Raw genomic sequence first — 21,942 nt, 5'->3', positions numbered from 1 at the left:
TTAAGATCTACTTCTAAACGGCTACAGGCTCCCGGGGAGGCGGGTGGGCGCATGTGAATCTGCAGCGACTAATGCCACGAACAGATGTACACTGGGTAAGTGATATTTTCCGTTCGATGGCATGTGTAGCTGCAGATACACATACTGTGCATAGACTAATAAGCAGTTATCTCCCCAAAAGCGGTGGTTCAGCCTGTAGGAGTTGAAGTAGTTTGAAATAATGTTTTTAGTACAGCTTGACCTACTGTTGCTTGTTGTGCAGTTAACACATCTACACAGTAGTACTTGGTAAATGTATGAGGCGTAGACCATGTTGCTGCCTTACATATTTCGTTCATTGGAATATTTCCTAGAAAGGCCATGGTAGCACCTTTCTTTCTGGTTGACTGTGCCTTTGGTGTAATAGGCAGTTCTCTTTTAGCTTTAAGATAGCATGTTTGAATGCACTTAACTATCCATCTAGCAATGCCTTGTTTTGAAATAGGATTTCCTGTATGAGGTTTTTGAAAGGCGATAAATAGTTGTTTTGTCTTTCGAATTAGTTTTGTTCTGTCAATGTAGTACATTAGTGCTCTTTTGATGTCTAATGTATGTAGTGCTCTTTCAGCTACAGAATCTGGCTGTGGGAAGAACACTGGTAATTCTACCGTTTGATTCAAGTGGAACGGTGAGATTACTTTTGGTAAAAATTTAGGATTGGTCCGTAGAACAACTTTATTTTTGTGTATTTGAATAAATGGTTCTTGAATGGTAAATGCTTGAATCTCACTCACTCTTCTTAGAGATGTGATGGCAATTAAAAATGCAACTTTCCACGTTAAGTATTGCATTTCACAAGAGTGCATGGGCTCAAAAGGTGGACCCATGAGTCGTGTTAAGACAATGTTGAGGTTCCATGAAGGAACCAGTGGTGTTCTTGGTGGTATAATTCTCTTTATGCCTTCCATAAACGCTTTTATGACTGGTATCCTAAATAATGAAGTTGAGTGCGTAATTTGCAGGTAAGCTGAAATTGCTGTAAGATGTATTTTAATGGAAGAGAAAGCTAGTTTAGATTTCTGCAAATGTAGTAAGTATCCTACTATCTCTTTTGCAGATGCGTGTAAAGGTTAAATTTGATTATTATGGCAGTAATAAACAAATCTTTTCCACTTATTTGCATAACAGTGTCTAGTGGTAGGTTTTCTAGCCTGTTTTATGACCTCCATACATTCCTGTGTGAGGTCTAAATGCCCGAATTCTAGGATTTCAGGAGCCAAATTGCTAGATTCAGCGATGCTGGATTTGGATGTCCGATCTGTTGTTTGTGTTGTGTTAACAGATCTGGTCTGTTTGGCAGTTTGATATGAGGTACTACTGAAAGGTCTAGTAGTGTTGTGTACCAAGGTTGCCTTGCCCATGTTGGTGCTATTAGTATGAGTTTGAGTTTGTTTTGACTCAACTTGTTTACTAGATATGGAAGAAGTGGGAGAGGGGGAAAAGCGTACGCAAATATCCCCGACCAGTTCATCCATAGTGCATTGCCCTGAGACTGATGCTGTGGGTACCTGGATGCGAAGTTTTGGCATTTTGAGTTTTCTTTTGTTGCAAATAGATCTATTTTTGGCGTTCCCCACATTCTGAAGTAAGTGTTCAGTATTTGGGGGTGAATTTCCCATTCGTGGATCTGTTGGTGATCCCGAGAGAGATTGTCTGCTAACTGATTCTGAATCCCTGGAATAAATTGTGCTATTAGGCGAATGTGGTTGTGAATCGCCCAATGCCATATTTTTTGTGTTAGGAGACACAACTGTGTCGAGTGTGTTCCTCCCTGTTTGTTTAGGTAATACATTGTTGTCATGTTGTCTGTTTTGACAAGAGTGTATTTGTGGGTTATTATGGGTTGAAATGCTTTCAGAGCTAGAAATACCGCTAACAGTTCGAAGTGGTTTATATGAAACTGTTTTTGCTGAATGTCCCATTGTCCTTGGATGCTGTGCTGATTGAGGTGTGCTCCCCACCCTGTCATGGATGCATCTGTCGTTATTACGTATTGTGGCACTGGGTCTTGAAAAGGCCGCCCTTGGTTTAAATTTATACTGTTCCACCATTGAAGCGAGATGTATGTTTGGCGGTCTATCAACACCAGATCTAGAAGTTGACCCTGTGACCACTGTGATGCTAGGCGCTGTTGTAAGGGCCCCATGTGCAACCTTGCGTTTGGGACAATGGCTACGCATGAGGACATCATGCCTAGGAGTTTCATTACTAATTTGACCTGTATCTTTTGGTTTGGATACATGGCTTGTATGACATTTTGGAATGTTTGGACTCTTTGTGGACTTGGAGTGGCAATTCCTTTTACTGTGTTGATTGTTGCTCCTAGGTATTGCTGTGTTTGACACGGCAGAAGGTGTGACTTTGAGTAATTGATTGAGAAACCTAGTTTATGTAGGGTTTCTATGACGTAATTTGTGTGTTGTGAACACTGTTTTTGCGTGTTGGTTTTGATTAACCAATCGTCTAGGTATGGGAACACATGTATTTGCTGCCTTCTGATATGTGCAGCTACTACTGCTAGATATTTTGTAAAAACTCTTGGTGCAGTTGTTATTCCGAATGGCAACACTTTGAATTGGTAATGTATCCCTTGGAATACAAACCTTAGGTACTTCCTGTGTGAAGGATGTATTGGTATATGGAAATATGCATCCTTTAGATCCAGTGTTGTCATGTAGTCTTGTTGTTTGAGCAGTGGGATTACTTCTTGTAATGTAACCATGTGAAAATGGTCTGATTTGATGTATGTATTTAATATTCTGAGATCTAGTATAGGTCTTAGTGTTCTGTCTTTTTTGGGTATCAGAAAGTACAGTGAGTAAACTCCTGTGTTTAGTTCTTGTTTTGGTACTAACTCTATTGCTTCTTTTTGGAGCAATGCTTGAACTTCTAATCCTAGAAGATTTATATGTTGTTTCGACATACTGTGTGTTTTCGGTGGGACTGTTGGAGGGAATTCGCGAAATTCTATGCAATAACCATGCTGGATAATTGCTAGTACCCAAGTATCTGTTGTTATCTCCTCCCAATGTTTGTAAAATTGGCTTAATCTTCCCCCCACAGGTGTTATGTGATGGGGATGGGTGACTTGTGAGTCACTGCTTATTTTGAGGACTTTTGGGGCTTTGGAATTTTCCTCTACTTCTTTGGAATTGTCCCCCTCTATATTGCCCCCGAAAACTTCCCCGCTGATATTGGCTTTGGTAAGTGGGCCCTGTTTGTGATGTTGTGGTTTCTGTAGGTTGTCCTCGAAACCCTCCCCTAAAAGGTGTTTTGCGAAAGGTGCCTCTGCTCTGCGGGGAGTAGAGTGCGCCCATGGCTTTTGCCGTATCAGTGTCTTTTTTGAGTTTCTCAATAGCAGTGTCGACTTCCGGCCCAAACAACTGCTGTTCATTAAATGGCATATTTAGCACGGCTTGTTGAATTTCCGGCTTGAAACCTGACGTGCGGAGCCATGCGTGCCTTCTTAATGTTATTGCAGTATTTACTGTCCTTGCAGCCGTATCTGCTGCATCCATTGAAGACCGTATCTGATTATAAGAGATACTTTGTCCTTCTTCCACCACTTGTTGTGCTCTTTTTTGGAACTCCTTGGGTAAGTGTTCTATCAAATGTTGCATCTCATCCCAGTGAGCTCTGTCATATCTTGCCAAAAGCGCTTGTGAATTGGCAATGCGCCATTGGTTTGCTGCTTGTGCTGCAACCCTTTTGCCCGCAGCATCAAATTTGTGACTCTCTTTGTCTGGAGGTGGTGCGTCTCCCGAGGTATGAGAGTTTGCTCTCTTACAAGCTGCCCCGACAACTACTGAGTCTGGAGTTAACTGCGTTGTAATATAAACAGGATCTGTTGGCGGTGGCTTGTACTTTTTCTCCACCCTTGGAGTTATGGCTCGGCCTTTAACAGGATCCTGAAAGATTTGTTTTGAATGTTTTAGCATTCCTGGGAGCATAGGTAGTCTTTGGTACTGGCTATGAGTGGAGGTTAGCGTGTTAAACAAGAAGTCATCCTCAATTGGTTCTGAATGCAAGGTGACGTTATGGAAAGCAGCTGCCCTTGCGATCACCTGTGTGTAAGATGTACTGTCCTCAGGAGGGGACGGCCTGGTAGGGTACGAGTCTGGGCTGTTGTCCGACACTGAAGCATCGTAAAGGTCCCATGCATCGGGATCATCTTGACTCATGGCAGTATGAGTCGGTAAGTGCATCAGTGGAGGAGTTGCTACTGGTGATGTGTGCACTGATGGTGGTGGAGAAGGTGGTGGAGTTGTTTTCTTTGCCACCTTTGCCTGTGGCTCCTTGTCCTTTTCGTGAAAGGCAAGTTTTCTTTTTGTTTTAATTGGAGGAAGAGTGGTTATCTTCCCTGTATCTTGATGAATGTGGAGCCTCCTTTGAGTATAGTCTGGCTCTACAGCTTGAAGTTCCTCTCCAAATCTATGTTTTTTCATTTGTGAGGCTAATCCTTGTTCCTCTGTATAGGAACCTGTTCTCGGCTCCGAGGCTGGATGTTTCGGAACCGAAACTTTTTCGGAGGTCTTTTTAGGCTCCGAAGAAACCTTTGTAATTTTCGGCGTGGTGGGGTCTCGGAGCCGAATTTGTTCGGTGCCGCTGTCACGGTGCCGAGATTTCTCAGAGCCGATGTCTCGGGTCCGAGATTGCTGTGTGGCGGTATCTCGACCGGAGTCGGATGACTTCGACACCAGCGTGCCCTTTTTCGGTGCCTTGGCTCGGTCACTGCTTTTTTGGGTTAAGCGATGGCCTGTTGGCGGTGGCGTCCCCTGGGCTTTAGCGCTTTTCTCGTGAGTTTTTGTTTTCGACGTCTTACTCACGGTTTTCGGCGTTTCCTCGGGATCGATCTCCTCAGAGTCCGACTCCTGGGTGGAGAATGTTTCTTCCTCCTCCTCGAAACGCTCTTGTCCTGTCGGCGCCGACGCCATTTGCAGTCTTCTTGCTCTTCGGTCCCTGAGTGTCTTCCTGGACCGAAACGCTCGACAGGCCTCACAAGTATCCTCCTTGTGTTCTGGTGACAAACACAAGTTACAGACCAGATGTTGATCTGTATATGGATACTTGTTATGGCATTCTGGACAGAAGCGGAATGGGGTCCGTTCCATCAGCCTTGAAGAGACACGTGGCCGGGCCGACCAGGCCCCGACGGGGATGGAAGAAAACCCCGAAGGGCCACCGGAGCTCTTCTTAATTCGGTGTCGATCTGTTGTAACTAACCCGATACCGAACGCAAACAATACCGGCGATTTTTCCGAGATTCTAACTAACTTTCCGACCCGAAACACGGAGCGAAAAGGAACACGTCCGAACCCGATGGCGGAAAAAAACCAATCCAAGATGGAGTCGACACCCATGCGCAATGGAGTCGAAATGGGAGGAGTCCCTCGGTCTCGTGACTCGAAAAGACTTCTTCGAAGAAAAACAACTTGTAACACTCCGAGCCCAACACCAGATGGCGGGATGTGCACAGCATGTGTATCTGCAGCTACACATGCCATCGAACATATATATACATATGGAAAATGTCACTTACCCAGTGTGCATCTGTTCGTGGCATGTTCCGCTGCAGATTCACATGATATGTACAGGTCCTGCCATCTAGTATTGGGCTCAGAGTGTTACAAGTTGTTTTTCTTCAAAGAAGTCTTTTCTCGTCACGGGACAGAGTGACTCCTCCTTTTCGGCTCCATTGCGCATGTGCATCGACTCCATCTTAGATAGATTGTTTTCCCGCAGAGGGTAAGGTAGGAGTGATAGAGTGTAAAGAAAGAGATGTCCATGCAATGGAATAGATATATATATATATATATACATATGTACAAATTTAAATGTAACTTAAATGGCTGCAGGCTCCTGGGGAGGAGGGAGGGTGCATGTGAATCTGCAGCGGAACATGCCACGAACAGATGTACACTGGGTAAGTGACATTTTCCGTTCAATGGCATGTGTAGCTGCAGATACACATGCTATGCATAGATTACAAAGCAGTTCTCCTCCCATAAGCGGTGGTTAGCCTGTAGGTTGTTTGAAATAGTGTTCTTAGTACAGCCTGTCCTACTGTGGCTTGTTGTGTTGCTAATAAATCTGGTAAATGTATGGGGTGCTGACCAAGTGGCTGCTTTACAGATTTCTGTCACTGGTATATTTCCTAGAAATGCCATTGTTGCTCCTTTCTTCCTGGTGGAATGTGCTTTTGGTGTTACTAATAGCTGCCTTTTATCCTTTAGGTAACAGGTTTGGATGCACTTTACTATCCATCTGCTATGCCTTGTTTTGAGATAGGATTACCAGTAAGGGGTTTCTGGAATGCGACAAACAGCTGTTTAGTCTTTCTGAATGATTTTGTTCTGTCAATGTAATACATTAAAGCTCTTTTAATATCTAATGTATGGAGCGCTCTTTCTTCTACTGAGTCTGGCTGTGGGAAGAAGACTGGAAGTTCCACCGTTTGATTTAAATGGAACAGTAAGATGAGTCTTCACACACTGCACCCGACGCTCCCGGCTCGTGTCCCGAGAAATCAACACAGCAGAGAGGACTCCCAGGCGACTCCAATGACGTGGGCACCCTGAGTCGACCTCCCTGCACCCCCACAGTGATGGCTGCAGAGAGGATCCAGAGGCTACCCCTGACCGCGACTGCCCGGTAACAAAGGAACACGACACCTGGAAGAAGCACTGCATCCGCAGCCCCCCAGTACCAAGAGGAACCAACCACCGGTGCAGGAGTGACCAGCAGGCAGCCCCCATCCTATCCCAGTCAGTGGCTGGCCCGAGAGGTCCTCCTGTGCCCTGCCTGCATCACCAGAGTGACCCCGGGTCCCTACATTGACTTCAACACAAAACCCAACGCCTTGTTCACACACTGCACCCAGCCACCTGTGTGCCGCTGAGAATGTATTTTGTGTGCCTGTTTGGGATTCCCCCCAGTGCTCTACAAAACTCCCCTGGTCTGCTCCCCGAGGACGCAGGTACTTTTCTGCTAGCAAACTGGAACCGGAGCACCCCTGTTCTCCATAGGCACCTATGTTATTTGGGCCCTACTTTGACCTCTGCACCTGACCGGCCCTGTGTTGCTGGTGCTGGGTGTTTGGGGCTGACTTGAACTCCCAGGAGACTGAACTGGTAAGTGCTTTACTTACCTGAGAAACTAACCAATACTTACCTCTCCCAGGAACTGTTGATTTTTGCCACTTTTAAAATAGCTTATTGCCATTTTTGCCAAAACTGCTACATTAGCGTTTTAATTCAAAGTTCCATACTTACCTGTGTGAAGTACCTTACAATTTATGTACTTACCTAAAATTTGAATCTTGTGGTTCTAAAATAAAATAAGAAAATAATATTTTTCTATATAAAAACCTATGGCCTGGAGTTAAGTCTTTGAGTGTGTGTTCTCATTTATTGCCTGTGTGTGTACAACAAATGCTTAACACTACCCTCTGATAAGTCTACTGCTCGACCACACTACCACAAAATAGAGCATTAGTATTATCTAATTTTGCCACCACCAACCTCTAAGGGGAACCCTTGGACTCTGTGCCCACTATCTCTCACTTTGAGACAGTATATACAGTGCCAACTTCCTACACATACATTCCATGCTTATTCATTTCTGAAGTTACTCTGGCCGCTCCCAGCTTTTTGCCATTGAGAATGTTATTACCTCACTACACAAGAGTATATAACAGCGTTATGTCTCACGTACTCTGTTGATAGGCAAAGGTCCATTTTGCGTCATACTTGCTGGTACCGCAACTGACTGACTATCGTGGTTGGGTGCAGAGAGACTACAGGCTCAATATTCAGAAGGAAAGTCGATAGATCATTGAATACTTGGCTTGGCATATTGTCAATATGGTCTTCCTACAAGAGACGCACCTTTCTCCTCGTCAGGCCAAACCCTTTGCCTCCACATGGGACCTTCACAGGTTATTTTCCTCATACTCGACATTCTCCAGAGTGGTGGACACATTTATCCTTAAGTCAGTTCCATTTCAGCATCTTAGCAGTGTAAGTGATCCAGAGGGTAGATTTGCAATTATACAAAGCCTTGTTAACTACACTCATTTCAGCCTGGTGAACACGTATGGCCAGAATACAGACTGCCCCGAATTATTTTCTATTTCCATGAGACACACTGAAAGGCTGGATCCACGTATCATAACATAATATTGAATACAACCCTAGACTGTTCTGACCGGGGGCCTCGGTGAAATACTAAAGCTTGTGAGGCTCTTTTGAGGGCCATGCAACACTTTGAATTGCTGGAACTCTGGAACACACAAAACTCAACCCATCACGAGTACTCCATCCACTCATCGGTTAATAACACCATTTCCTGCATGGACTTCTGGCTGGGCACGACGGGTGTGGTAGGCTGGCTGGTGTGGATTAGACATCTTCCTTGAACTTTATCAGATTACTGCTCAGTGATGTTGGTTCTGGATTGGTCCAGTGGGTGGTAGTAGATGTAGCAATTGCAGTTATCTCCTAAAAAAATTATGGAAGCAGTCTTCCGAGAAGAGGCACGTCAGGTGATAAACTTTCTGGAGCTCCACAGAGGATCTGAAGCCAAGATGACCACCCTGTGGGATTCCTAACAGCAGTCATAAGAGGGGAATGCATAGCTAAGGGATCTTAAAGTCAATTAGGGCACACATGTACAGACTGGAGAGAGCGCTTAATAGCGTACAGCAGCGATATGACTCCCTCTGCATGGTTTCCTCCTGGTACAGTACCAGCAAACTGCATTGACAGATCAAAGAGGAAGCAGACAGAATTAAAATTCTTGGGCAAACATGCACTGGACCGGCAACATGGGGAGGGATATAGATCGGGCACACATTAGCTTCTATACTTATGCCTCAGTAAGCCTCCGGCCATATTAAGCACCTACAAATGGCAGACGGTCGAGATCTTTACATGGCTGATGCCATTATAGGCTCCTTCCTTGAATTTTATAGGGAGCTATACACTTACAAACTGCAGGTCGAAGACTCGGCTATTCACAACTACCTAGAGCGGGCGAGACTGGCCTGGTTGGGGCCTGAAGAACACACTACATTGAATCAGTCCATCACATTAGAGAAGATCAAAATAGTGGTTTGACAGCTTCAAAATGGTAGTGCCCCCGCAATGATGGCCTCCCTGCTCAATTTTATAAGAGATACGCTGAAGAACCTGGGCCTTTACTATTAGCAGGTCATGAGCAGGTCATTAGGTAGGTGCACTTCCACATACCATGCCGAAGTGCTTATCACCCTCCTTAAGCCGAATAAGCCTCTAGAGGGTTGTGATTCTTATCACACCCTATCCCTTATAAATGTGGACAATAACATTTTATATAAATTGCTGGCAAGTAGATCATTACACCTCATGCCCCTCCTGGTATGACCAGATAAATCTAGTTTTATTCCAGGGTGTTCCACCACTGACAACCTTGGCACTTTGTTTGCTCTTACACATCAACTAGACCCTGGCCTGAAAGTTGCAGCCGAGTTTCCAGGTGGCGCTAAGGCACTCAACACTTTTAAATGGTCTTTCTTAACGGCAGTGCTGACTAGGATGGGGCTGGTCGGCGCTGTGGCAAGATGGATTCCACTACTCTAAACAGGACCCCTTTGCTTGTGTTAGGGTCAATGGTGGGATGCCTGCAGCTTTTTCGATCAGTAGAGGTACAAGGCAAGGCTGTCCTCTCTTCCCCTTACTTTCTGTATTTACTGTGGAGCCCTTTTCCAAATACTTCAAGAATTTCATTACTGGTAGAGATTACTTTAAGATATCCCTACACTTTACTCTCTATGTATGCAGATGATGCTATCCTGATGGTGCAGGATCCTGAAGATAATCTGTGTCCATTACAGACGAGATTATACAATTTGGGAGCTGGGTGGGTTTCCAAATTAACTGGTCAAAATTCATCACAGTCCACTTACAGATGCTATCACTCAGTCTTTATCGTTTCCACTACAGTGGTGGACAGATCTGGTACACTACTTAGGCACCTTGTATCATGTCGACCGTCAGGAGATCCTATTAGACATTACGGGACATATATTGATGGGCTCTGAGCTACAGTGGAACACTGAATCACTCTACCCTTGTCTTTGGCAGGTAGGGTGGCTGCGATGAAAATAATAATCTTGCCAAAGTTACAACAGATATTTCAAAATATACCTATCCCTTTGATTACGTCCTTCTTTAAGCAAATAAACTTGCTTACGATCCTCTTGGCCTGGGCGGGTAAGCAGCCTCGATTGAGCTGGAGTTTCTTATGTCTCCCATATAATAGGGGAGTGTTTGCAGCGCCTCAATTTTAGGTCTACTACTTGGTGGCCCAGGTTCAACTCACGCACCACTGGATTCATAATAGCCATCATGACCTTCACTGTTTTAGAATAGGGTCAAATACACCCACGTCCTATACAGGTGGCACCCTACTCCTGTTTTACTAGGCCAATGACAGATCTACAGAGTAAGGAGTACGGCATGGCCCCAGTCTAGATTGGCTACATTATGCGGCATGGCAGTACATTACCCCTCTCCTCATGGACCGCTCCCCTGCTATTATGACTAATCTTCACAGTAAACATCATGACTATAGGTGACCTGTTTCAAAACCATGATTTGAAGAAATATGGAAAATATCTGGGGGCTGCAGAGCCCACTCTCCTGGACACTATTACAGATGGCACTTTTTATCATGCAGTTCGGAACTTGTATTCGATGCTTCCTAGAAAGCCCAAGGAATGGCCAGTACTGTCACTTTTATTACCATCTACACACCTCTTTAAGCAGGTTTTGCATCCATACTGTGCTACCATAGCCTCACTGGATGTGGTTCCACACGCTAAGCTGCTATGGACAGAGGACTTGGGCATAGACATCACAGAGGAAATGGGGCACTACTGCTGCCAACAAACTGGGGAGGTTTCTCTTAATGAGATGGCACTTGCTGTAAAGCGTGTGGGATTTGATATGCAGACTTTGTACATGTTGCATGGAACTTCTAGAATACAGCTGAGTTCTGGACCCAACTCCAGCAGGCTGTAGACTACATGACGAATTGGGTCTCAGCTACCAACGAGCATTGTGTAGCTGGGGTATGTTAAACACTTTTCCGAGGCATTCGGCAAGTGCATTTCATCTGTGATTCTTTTAGGTAAACAACAGCAATCTCCTTATTTTAAAGACTAGTATAAAGGAATGATATTGTGCGAGAAATCGGCAGAAACACTCCACGATCCCACCCAGTGCTTCGAGACCCAAAGACTTTTGGGAGCCGCTTCATGCTTACCTGCGGTCTTATACATGCTTGCTGAGGACTAAGTGTATTGGTCAATGTTTTTTTTATTTTGGACTGCGGGTCGGGGGTCTCTTCTGAAAGTTACTGCAGCAGGTCTTTCTACTGAGTCCATTACTAGGGGATGCAGTTAAACATATGTGCTTCCTATTATCATGAGAAGTTCCTCCATGCATTGAACTCCATTGTGTTATTGCAGGTTTGGAGTACCAGACATATATGTTACTACATTTCAAATTCTACAAAAAAGGAAAAAATAAAATAAAAAAAAGGTAACTCAGGATGATTTGCATCCATGTTATTTTGAAGTCAGCAAATTATACCCGAAAACAAATCAATCTTGGAAATGTTTGAAGGGGTGGGGGGGAGGGGAGGGGGAGAAGATGGGGGAGACAGAATATTTCAATCTCTTAAGAAGAGATGGGAAGTGTATTCTGTGGCTACAGACCTTGGAAAGAAAATTTCTTGTAAAATTCTGATGGACAAAACAACAAAGCTATAAACTTTACCAGGCTTTGGGATAACACACTTGCCCCTTGCATCTCCATTATAAAAAGGTATAAGTTGGCCCACTTCATCTACACTATACACCAACTCAATAGAAATTTGTTTAAATAACAATTCGGAGAACACGTTGCCAAACTGTGCAAGTACTATGTGGTGAGAAAAGCTGCTAATTGTATGCTGTGGCATGAATGTTAATCTCAACCATATTGTTTGTACACAAGCAACTTCATAATTTAACTGCAGACAACAAAACACATCAAAAAGTCAGAATTTAACTCACTTTGATTCATCATAAGGAGTTTTACAGACACAATAAAGCTTTGTGTCTTGTGTGTCCTCCTTTGATTCCTTTGAATCCACTGAGGTAGTAGAAATCATTTTCTTTTTTTTAGATTTCGAGTAAGAAAGATCTTTTTCATCCTCTCGTCTCCTCTTATGTGATGATGATGCAGACTGTACTGATGTACTCGATGTCGTAACAGTCACATGCTGGGGGGGTGGTGACACTGGCCGAGTTGGGAGTGGTGGTGGAGGGGGTGCTTTTACTGCAGTTGCAGCCGCCGCCACTGCCGCAGCTGCCGCAGCTGCACTTGCCAATGCAGCAGCTGCAGCTTCTGCCTTTTCTTTTTCTTTCTTTATTTTGTTTAGATCTTTCTTTAACTCTTCCTGAAATAATAAAATAATGCAGACATTTAGTGAGTAAGATTTAGATATCTTTTATTTCAGCACAGAAATATTTCAAAGCTCTGCACATGTTTTCTGCACTGATCTATATCTGAGTTTTAGAAATGTCTTCAACAACTGCTTTAATTTCTGGAGGATACCTCCTGCAGAGTCCTCACATTATTAACATCCTTCAGGTGCCAGCACTGATCCGTTCCCCAGCAAACACTCTCCAATATCTGTAGGTGGCACCAAAAGGCCCAAGCTGTGAGTCCTCCCACCCGGGACGAGACAGCAAGGAGTTGGTTTCAGCTCCTAGTGCCTTTACCACACCCCATCCAAGTGTACAGGAAGGAATCTATAGGGCAACAATGACTGCAAAAGTATGTCATATGATAATTTTGCATAACCTGGCGCCTTATTATTCTCTGCACTAACTCACCAGGGAGGAGGGTGAGTATTGAGGAATCTGAAGGAAGATTATCTATCCACCAGACACTGTGTTACCGAAGATAAGTAACTTTTTTTCTTATGGCTTTTATCTTAATGCACATTGCTTACCTAATGAGCATTAAAGCACTACTCTCTGGAAGGCAGAACTCAGCCGTATCAGATAACCCGAGGAAATCAAGTAGCTCAATCCTGGCAAGGTATCGGCCACAGCAATAATGGCTGCTAAGTAATGTTTAGTAAAAGTATGTAAGAATGAAAACATGGCTGCCTGACAAATGTCAGTTAGTTGAACAGTTCTGGTGAGCACCATGGAAACAGCCATGGCCCAAGTGAGTGGTCACAAATACTCGAGAAAGAGTCTTGCTTGGCCACTGCAAGACAGATCTTGATTTGGAGGATAAACAAAAAACAAATGGTACATTTGGAATCGGTTTGCCTTTCCTGGCTACAGCAGAAAGAGCGGATGATAATCCACTCTATTCTGTGGCATGCGGTCGATGTAGTAGGGCATTGCAAACCAAAGGTTTACACTACGTCACGCTTTGGTGGGGTAAGGAGGAGGAAAAAAACGAAGTAAGAGTGATGAACAAATCTATGTGAAAGGAGATGCCATGTTGGGTAGAAAAGATGAGCAGAACAGGTTTTTGTGTAGAATACCATCAGAGTGATAACATTTAGCTCACTGACCCTATTAGCTGAAGTCACTGCACCAAAAAGACTGTCTTTAGAGTGAGACGTAGAACCAGGTAACAGTGCATAGCCTCAAATAGATATTCTATGGAAAAGCCAACATAAAAATCTAATCCCACCATGAAACGAGGAATGGAGTGGCAGGGAATGAATACATTAAGCCTTTCATAAAAGGCAACACTTGTAACCACTTAAACACAGGAGGCTGGTCATGTCACACAGAGGAAAATAAGACAGCAAATTATCATTTAACAACAGACTTTGCTAGACAACCAAGTATTTAAAACATATAACATTGGAAAGCAATGCTGAAATGGGTTGAAGTATTGACTTACATAAGAGGAAAATGTATTCCAGCGAATCACAATGGATCTTGTGGCGAGTTTCTTGGAGGCCAACATGATTAGCAAGTTACTTTCCTTTAATAATGCTCTTTCTGGTGTACAGTCTATCTAATCACAGATTCATCATCTTAGAATATCCCAGAGGCGCCAGACTACATCCGTATACTTTGTAGCTGTACTTCAGGACACCAGAAAGTAGGGTTCTGCAGCTCTGCACTCACTCTATACCGCACTAGACGTAGAATGGAGCGGTACGTAAGTTCCACCCCTGCACACTGATGTTAGTTTGTCTTTTCCCTTTCTGAACCTTCAGACCCAGAAAACTAACCATAGGTCTAAATAGTGTGCTGAGTACTAAGTTGGGACCTTTTTAAAAAGACTACTATGTGTATCAAGAAGTGGGGAGGGCTGTGAGCAGCCTGTGGATAGATACAATATCAAGAGTACATAAGTAACTTATTCTTCGGCTGGATACTTCTATCTGTAGATGTCTCAACTTACTATAGATATGAAAGCAGTACCCCTACAAGGTGAAGGGTCTGTGGAGTGGGCTCACACCATAAAGTCTTGCTGAGTAGAGTGGGTAAAGTGCCCGTTCTGTCAGAACTGGCTGTCAATTAAGCAGTACTTCATGAACACATGCACAGACGTCCATGTCACAGGTCAGCTGACTCATACAACGAGCTGACATAATTGGAAGGAAGAAAACAATTTTCAAGATGAGGCGAAGCAGCAAGCAGCGATGCACATGTTTTAAAGGTATGCAAACTAGGAATGTCAAGAACAAGTTAAGGTCCTGCTGCAATATCACAAACTGATTGGGAGGAAATTTGTCAAACCTTTAATAAAATGCCATAAACATCACTGCAACAGGCAATTCAAAAAAAGGATGGTTCAGCATATGTAAAAAGGCTGAAAAATAACCTTTTACAGTGTCCATTGCAAGGCCTTTGTCAAAACCCCGTTCAATGGGCTATGGGGCAGTCAGGTGTTCCTGGGACCAACTGTGGAGATTGTGTCCTTTTACTCCTGCTGACCCAGCCTTGATCAACTATGGGTCCCAAACAGCTGAGCAAACTACTTCCCTTTCAGAACTTGACTTTCAGTGGTACCCTGGGTTGAACAGTCCAAGACTTCTTGGGGGCCGGTGGGTGCAAGGCAAACATAGATACAAGACTCAAAGTCCAGACAAATACTTTGTGATAAAAGTAGTTTTTAATATAAACACACAAGGTATATATACAGTAAACTAAGTAATATCAACTGTCACTTAAGATGAAAGAGCAAGTGTCATTCTGGGAAATGCTCCAGTATCTTCCCTTACCTTCTAATGGAGTGGGTTATTCCCCATTCAATGAAAGAGGTGACTTTCAGGAGTGACTCAAAGTAGTCAACAGGCAGCAAAGTCTTGATCTGGTTTTAATTTCCAATTAGGCAGCACCAAGAAGGTCTGGCCACTGCAGTCTGTGGACAGCCCTTGGCGGTGCCGGATGTCTTCTTTAATTTCTGTAAACATATCACAAGCGGAGGTCTCCAGGGCAGATTCTTTCTTTTTCAAACCACACCTGGAATGCGGGGGTCGCTGGGGTGAAGCACAACAAGGGCGACAATCCCAGTCTTCACAGTGGCTCCCCCCACCTGGCCTATGGGAATCGTCGGCTTACAGTACCATAAAGGCAACTGCCTCACTACGAGGTGGCTCTCACTTCGCATATGTGGTGGGTGCCAACTTAACAAGAGGGTAATACAGCCCACACTCTCACAACAGTCCTGACTGGATCGGCTGGCACTCACCAGGATACAATTCGACAGGATCCAGCTGGGTCTTGCTCCCTCCAGACATTCCTCCTCCTCACATGCTCCAATGAGCTTGGAAGGCAGAATGCCGGTGCTCCAGGCTCAGGGCAGGTGGTGTTAGCTTCCTTGGCAATGGCCCCTCACCCAACAGGAAGACTAGCAGACCTTGGTCCTCGTCCTGTTTGCAGCAGCTTGAAGTTTTGGTGATCTTTTCACGCCTCCTGCTCCCACTTTTATAGTCTACACCTAGACAGAGATGTGATTTAGGGGTCCTTTGAAATTCATGTTGTGGGTGTCAACTGCTTTGAAGCTATGCTATGTTATTTGTTAATGTATAAAGCACATTCGCCAACGGTTTGTTGGTGCTTTTACTGAGACGTCAATGCTGAGGCAGGGATTCAATCAGGGAGGGAAGGTTACATTTAATAGGCTAGGTTTGCAGAAAAACAAGGTCTTTAAATGTTTCTGAAATATCTTAAAATCAGCAACAATGTGGACTTTGACTTTGAGAGCTCCAAACTGCCAGTGACAGTGCTGCAAAGCTATTTCCACCAGATCACTTGCAAAACTTTGGGACAATAAGTCGGTCAGCATGTGTAGCTCTCAGAATGTGAGTCGGAATGCACCTCCCACTTTTTTTGTCACAAAAAGTGGTGCTAGACCTTTCAGACACTTAAAAGCCTTGCAGCAGATTTTGAACTGTGTGTGTTGCTTCATTGGGAAGCAGTGAAGCTTTTTAAGCATTAGAGTGGTTTCTGAGAAGTTCAAATATAAATCTTGCAGCCTCATTTTGAATTACTTGGACTGTATGGTAGAACTGGGTAGGCCCATGTAAACAGAATAGATATATTGAACTCCAGAAATGATGATCGCCATCATCATCATTTCTGTGACTCGCTTGGAAGGAGTGACTCATTTTCCTCAGCACTTTCAGTAGGAATTACCAATTAGATACTACTGATTGTACTTGTGATTCCATCTGTAATTTGCAGTCACAGACAACAACTAGGCTTTTTTTCCTGGAGCTGTTGGTTTGGGCACTGTGCCCAATGAAATTGTTTCCACTGATTAGTCCTTTTGTTTAGAAGATAACTGGTATGAGGAAAGTGAATAAAACGCAAGGTAGTGGGGGGGAGAGGGGGTAAGGGGGATATGGGAGGGGGCTTAGGGAAGGAAATGTCAAGGATATCTACGACCTTCATTGATAATTACCTCACAAGCACTATGGGAGTGAATAATGATAAGATAGGACTTGTGAAGGAAAGGCTCTATATAGCACTACAAGATGTTTCGAGTGATTTGAATGGAAATGCACTATCTGCTCAAGTGTCAGAGGGCTTGAAGGCTCCTGGAGGAAGCAACAAGCCCACTACCAAAACGAGAGATCCCTCATTCCGTATGCCTTATGTCCTTAATGAGTCTTTATGCATATTTTCTTACCCCCCTCTAACATCATTAACTCCTCACCAGCCAAAAAGAAATAAAAGGAGACCATTCAGCAATTATAAGGACTGTAATAAAGGGGCTAACTGTTAATACAGTCACTTTTCATACTACAAGCCTCCTTAGGGAGGAAACAGCATGCCATATTAGGAGGAATTCAAAGGATCTGAAATTACTGGAAATAAATGTAACCACCCATTTTTCCAATTCTTTGTAAAAACTATAAGACTCACTAAGGGGGTTCTATAACTGTGCTGGATAAATTAAAAGTCCAAGAAGATGCAATTTAATTGATTACCATTGCAGACAACCAAGAAGAATCAGAAAACACTAATACTCATTCGAAGTCATTAACAACAATATTAACAGCCCCAGATAATGTAGCACACAGTGTGGCACAAAGCAAATAGTTGAACCATGCAAATGAAATTATGGATGAAAACAGCGTGCATTGCACGGATCATCTATGGGAGAAAACAGGGAGGAACAGAAGACTTAAGAGGGAGACCAATATTATGAACATCCAACCAAATTACAACAAACTCAATATAGGGCAGCACACTTCATTTGCAATTATTGCCAAAATGTACTCCATGCATAATTTTATTAGCAAATGTCCCTGCTTTACCTGACCTCCAAAGGGAAGAAAGGCCAACTTACAAATAAATCTCCTCACTAGTTAAAGAAACATTGTGGTTGGGCCCATGATCTATGAAGAAATAATAATGGGGAGAAGGACAGAGTGGGTGGATTGACTGGCTATGGTTAAAAAAAACAGTGAGCGATTGTGTGTGATAAAACAAACAATTTTGACTGGGAAGTTACTGCACAGACTTCAATACAGATGTAAGCTGCAAAGGGGACTCAAGGTTCGACTATAAGGTTACTTCTATAAGCCAGAACGCAGACAGAAGCATCCACCCATGACAGATGGTTCCGCAATACAAAATGGCCCAATCAGTCCACATTATTTAGTCACAAGAAATTAATTTGAACCACTTTAAGCATCAGATGAAATTGACTGACTGCTACCATCTGGATTAGTAAATGTGAAAACTCATAATATATGGAACGAGGGACAGCATAGGAAGATTCCAGATTGCCATCATCATGGAGATCAAGTTCCACCAGGCCAGGGGGAGTTTTCCCTAAACTGTACCTTTGTCTCCACAATTGGCACAACCCTGGCACTCAGGTAAGTCTCTTGAAACTGGTACCCCTGGTACCAAGGGCCCTGATGCCAGGGAAGGTTTCTAAGGGCTGCAGCATGTCTTATGCCACCCTAGGGACCCCTCACTCAGCACATGCACACTGCTTCACAGCTTGTGTGTGCTGGTGGGAAGAAAATGACTAAGTCGACATGGCACTTCCCCAGAGCGCCATGCCAAACTCACACTGCCTGTGGCATAGGTAAGTCACCCCTCTAGCAGGCCTTACAGCCTACAGGATACACTGATAACTGGGAAGTTTGGTATCAAACTTCTCAGCACAATAAATGCACACTGATGCCAGTGTGCAATTTATTGTAAAATACACTCAGAGGGCATCTTAGAGATGCCCCCTGAAAACATACCCGCCTTCCAGTGTAGGCTGACTAGTTTATGCCAGCCTGCCACACACCAGACATGTTGCTGGCCACATGGGGAGAGTGCCTTTGTCACTCTGTGGCCAGGAACAAAGCCTGTACTGGGTGGAGGTGCTTCACACCCCCCCTGCAGGAACTGTAACACCTGGTGGTGAGCCTCAAAGGCTCACCCCCTTTGTTACAGCACCACAGGGCATCCCAGCTAGTGGAGATGCCCGCCCCTCTGGCGACTGCCCCCACCTTTGGCGGCAAGGCTGGAGGAGATAATTAGAAAAACAAGGAGGAGTCACCCACCAGTCAGGACAGCCCCTAAGGTGTCCTGAGCTGAGGGACACTTACTTTTACAAATCCTCCATCTTGTGGATGGAGGATTCCCCCAATAGGATTAGGGATATGCCCCCCACATCTCAGGGAGGAGGCACAAAGAGTGTGTAGCCACCCTCAAGGACAGTAGCCATTGGCTAATGCCCTCCCAGACCTATACACCCCCCTAAATTCAGTATTTAGGGGCCATGAGAACCTAGGAAACTAGATTCCTGCAACTTTAACCAGAAGAAGGACTGCTGACCTGAAGCCCTGCAGTGAAGACGGAGACGACAACTGCTTTGGCCCCAGCCCTACCGGCCTGTCTCCCAACTTCGAAGAAAAGTGCAACAGCGATGCATCCAACAGGGACCAGCGACCTCTGAAGCCTCAGAGGACTGCCCTGCAACCAAGGACCAAGAAACTCCTGTAAACAGCGGCCCTGTTCAACAATCTCCAACTTTCTTGCAACAAAGAAACAACTCTAAGGACTTCACGTTTCCCGCTGGAAGCGTGAGACTTTCCACTCTGCACCCGACTCCCCCGGCTCGACCTGAGGAAAACCAACACTATGGTGAGGACTCCCCGGCGACTGCGAGCCCGTGATTAGCCAGAGACGACCCCCCTGAGCCCCCACAGCGATGCCTGCAGAGGAAATCCAGAGACTCACCCTGACCGCGACTGCCTGTAACAAGGGACCCGACACCTGGAACCAACACTGCACCCGCAGCCCCCGGGACCTGAAGGAACCGAACTCCATGCAGGAGTGACCCCCAGGCGACCCTCTGCCTAGCCCAGGTGGTGGCTACCACGAGGAGCCCCCCCGTGCCTGCCTGCATCGTTGAAGAGACCCCCGGGTCTCCCCATTGCTTTCAATACAAAACCAGACGCCTGTTTGCACTGTGCACCCAGCCGCCCCTGTGCCACTGAGGGTGTACTTTCTGTGCCTGCTTGTGTGCCCCCCCCCGGTGCCCTACAAAACCCCCTCGTCTGCCCCCGAGGACGCGGGTACTTACCTGCTGGCAGACTGGAACCGGGGCACCCCTGTTCTCCATTAAAGCCTATGTGTTTTGGGCACCTCTTTGACCTCTGCACCTGACCGGCCCTGAGCTGCTGGTGTGGTAACTTTGGGGTTGCCTTGAACCCCCAATAGTGAGCTGCCTTGGACCCAACTTTGAACCTTGTTTTACTTACCTGTGAACTTAACAATTACTTACCTCCCCCAGGAACTGTTGATTTTTGCACTGTGTCCACTTTTAAAATAGCTTAGTGCAATTTTTGCCAAAACTGTACATGCTATTGTGATTATTCAAAGTTCCTAAAGTACCTAAGTGAAATACTTTTCATTTGAAGTATTACTTGTAAATGTTGAACCTGTGGTTCTTAAAATAAACTAAGAAAATATATCTTTCTATATAAAAACCTAGTGGCCTGGAGTAAGTCTTTGTGTGTGTGTTCCTCATTTATTGCCTGTGTGTGTACAATGCTTAACACTACCCTCTGATAAGCCTACTGCTCGACCACACTACCACAAAATAGAGCATTAGAATTAGCTCTTTTTGCCACTATCTTCCCTCTAAGGGGAACCCTTAGACTCTGTGCACACTATTTCTCACTTTGAAATAGTATATACAGAGCCAACTTCCTACAATCCTCATCTCAGTAAATCTGTCAGGTTTTCTTGTTAGAGCAACTCGCCTATTTATCTAATTTTACTAAAAAAGATTAAGGATTTTAAGAATTTATTATTGATTAATTGCTACCACCATATTTTTGATCCACACTGTAGTCAGGTGATTGTGGACCTGGACAATGAAATCAACAGCCGGATAAGAAAAAGTCAAAGGCCTCTCGAAATTTGGGGAAGGAACATTTTAGTACAACAATACGTACACCTAATTTGTTGGTGTGTGGTTTTATTTGATTCTGATGGGGAAGACTAAACAGAATCCTTATGAGGAGGCACTGAAAAGTTTAACAAAGCATAATTTGTTTTGTTTGGATACAGTCTCTTTTTTGGAACCTATAGCTCCAATGTTTACAGGTAGAGAGCGACCTTATCCTGTCCTCAGTTGAGTTCTGAAATGTGGTTTCAAGTTTTAAAATTATATCCAATTGCATGAGAGACCACAACCCACTCACAGCTTATGGATAAGTGTGCAAACAGGAGCTAATAAAGGGATGGCTAAAGAGTATACCACAAAGCTTGAATAGTGTTTAAAATCTATATTTGATCACTGGAAAATATGTTAAGGCCAAGTGGGGGAGGTGATTTACAAGGCATTCATGGATTTAACATTTGCCTTTGACACCATCAAATGTTCCAAGCTGTGGACAATAAGGATTGAAAAAACATTTACATCTTTGTTACATCTACACCAGAACAAAATCGCCATGGTCTGCTATTGTTCTAACTAGGGAATGCACTGAGAAAATTAGATTGGCATGTGGGATCCGGCAAGGATGAGTCATGCAAAACGTATTCCTAAATTTGGGAAGCCTCTCAGTTCTGCAGTGCACAGATGACACAGTCCTTTTGTCAAGGATGGCAAATGGTCTCCAAATCTTACTAGGTTAAAATATGTACTTCATGAAGTCTTAACACCAATTTAATTAAGTCTTCCATTATGACCTCTGGTCCAAAAACCACCAAGGTCCGATCTCATTCAACTGGAAACAAAGATATGAGAAGAATAAAATGCTTTATGTGTCTAGGCGTTAACTCTGACACCTATTTAACATTAGAGCTCAACAATTTTCAAAGTGTGCATTTAGACTTCCTGTCAAGTTGGGGCATAAACCAATTAA

General features: G+C 44.2%; 1 protein-coding gene across 6 annotated transcripts in view; it reads right to left on the bottom strand.

Moving 5' to 3' along the window:
* The window catches only part of BPTF (bromodomain PHD finger transcription factor), a 1,198,927-nt gene that overhangs the window by 174,168 nt on the left and 1,002,817 nt on the right, over positions 1-21,942 (bottom strand). For all 6 annotated transcript variants that reach the window (XM_069199907.1, XM_069199908.1, XM_069199910.1 and 3 more), the window contains one exon: positions 12,137-12,522. In XM_069199907.1, the coding sequence (XP_069056008.1) occupies positions 12,137-12,522 (386 nt within the window). The remainder of the gene's footprint in view (positions 1-12,136; positions 12,523-21,942) is intronic.

This window comes from Pleurodeles waltl, chromosome 7 (genome assembly GCF_031143425.1).
Source record: "Pleurodeles waltl isolate 20211129_DDA chromosome 7, aPleWal1.hap1.20221129, whole genome shotgun sequence".
In the NCBI taxonomy this organism is placed as follows: Eukaryota; Metazoa; Chordata; class Amphibia; order Caudata; family Salamandridae; genus Pleurodeles; species Pleurodeles waltl.
The sequence above is the reverse complement of the archived record's forward strand: the minus strand, read 5'-3'. Positions and strand labels throughout refer to the sequence as shown.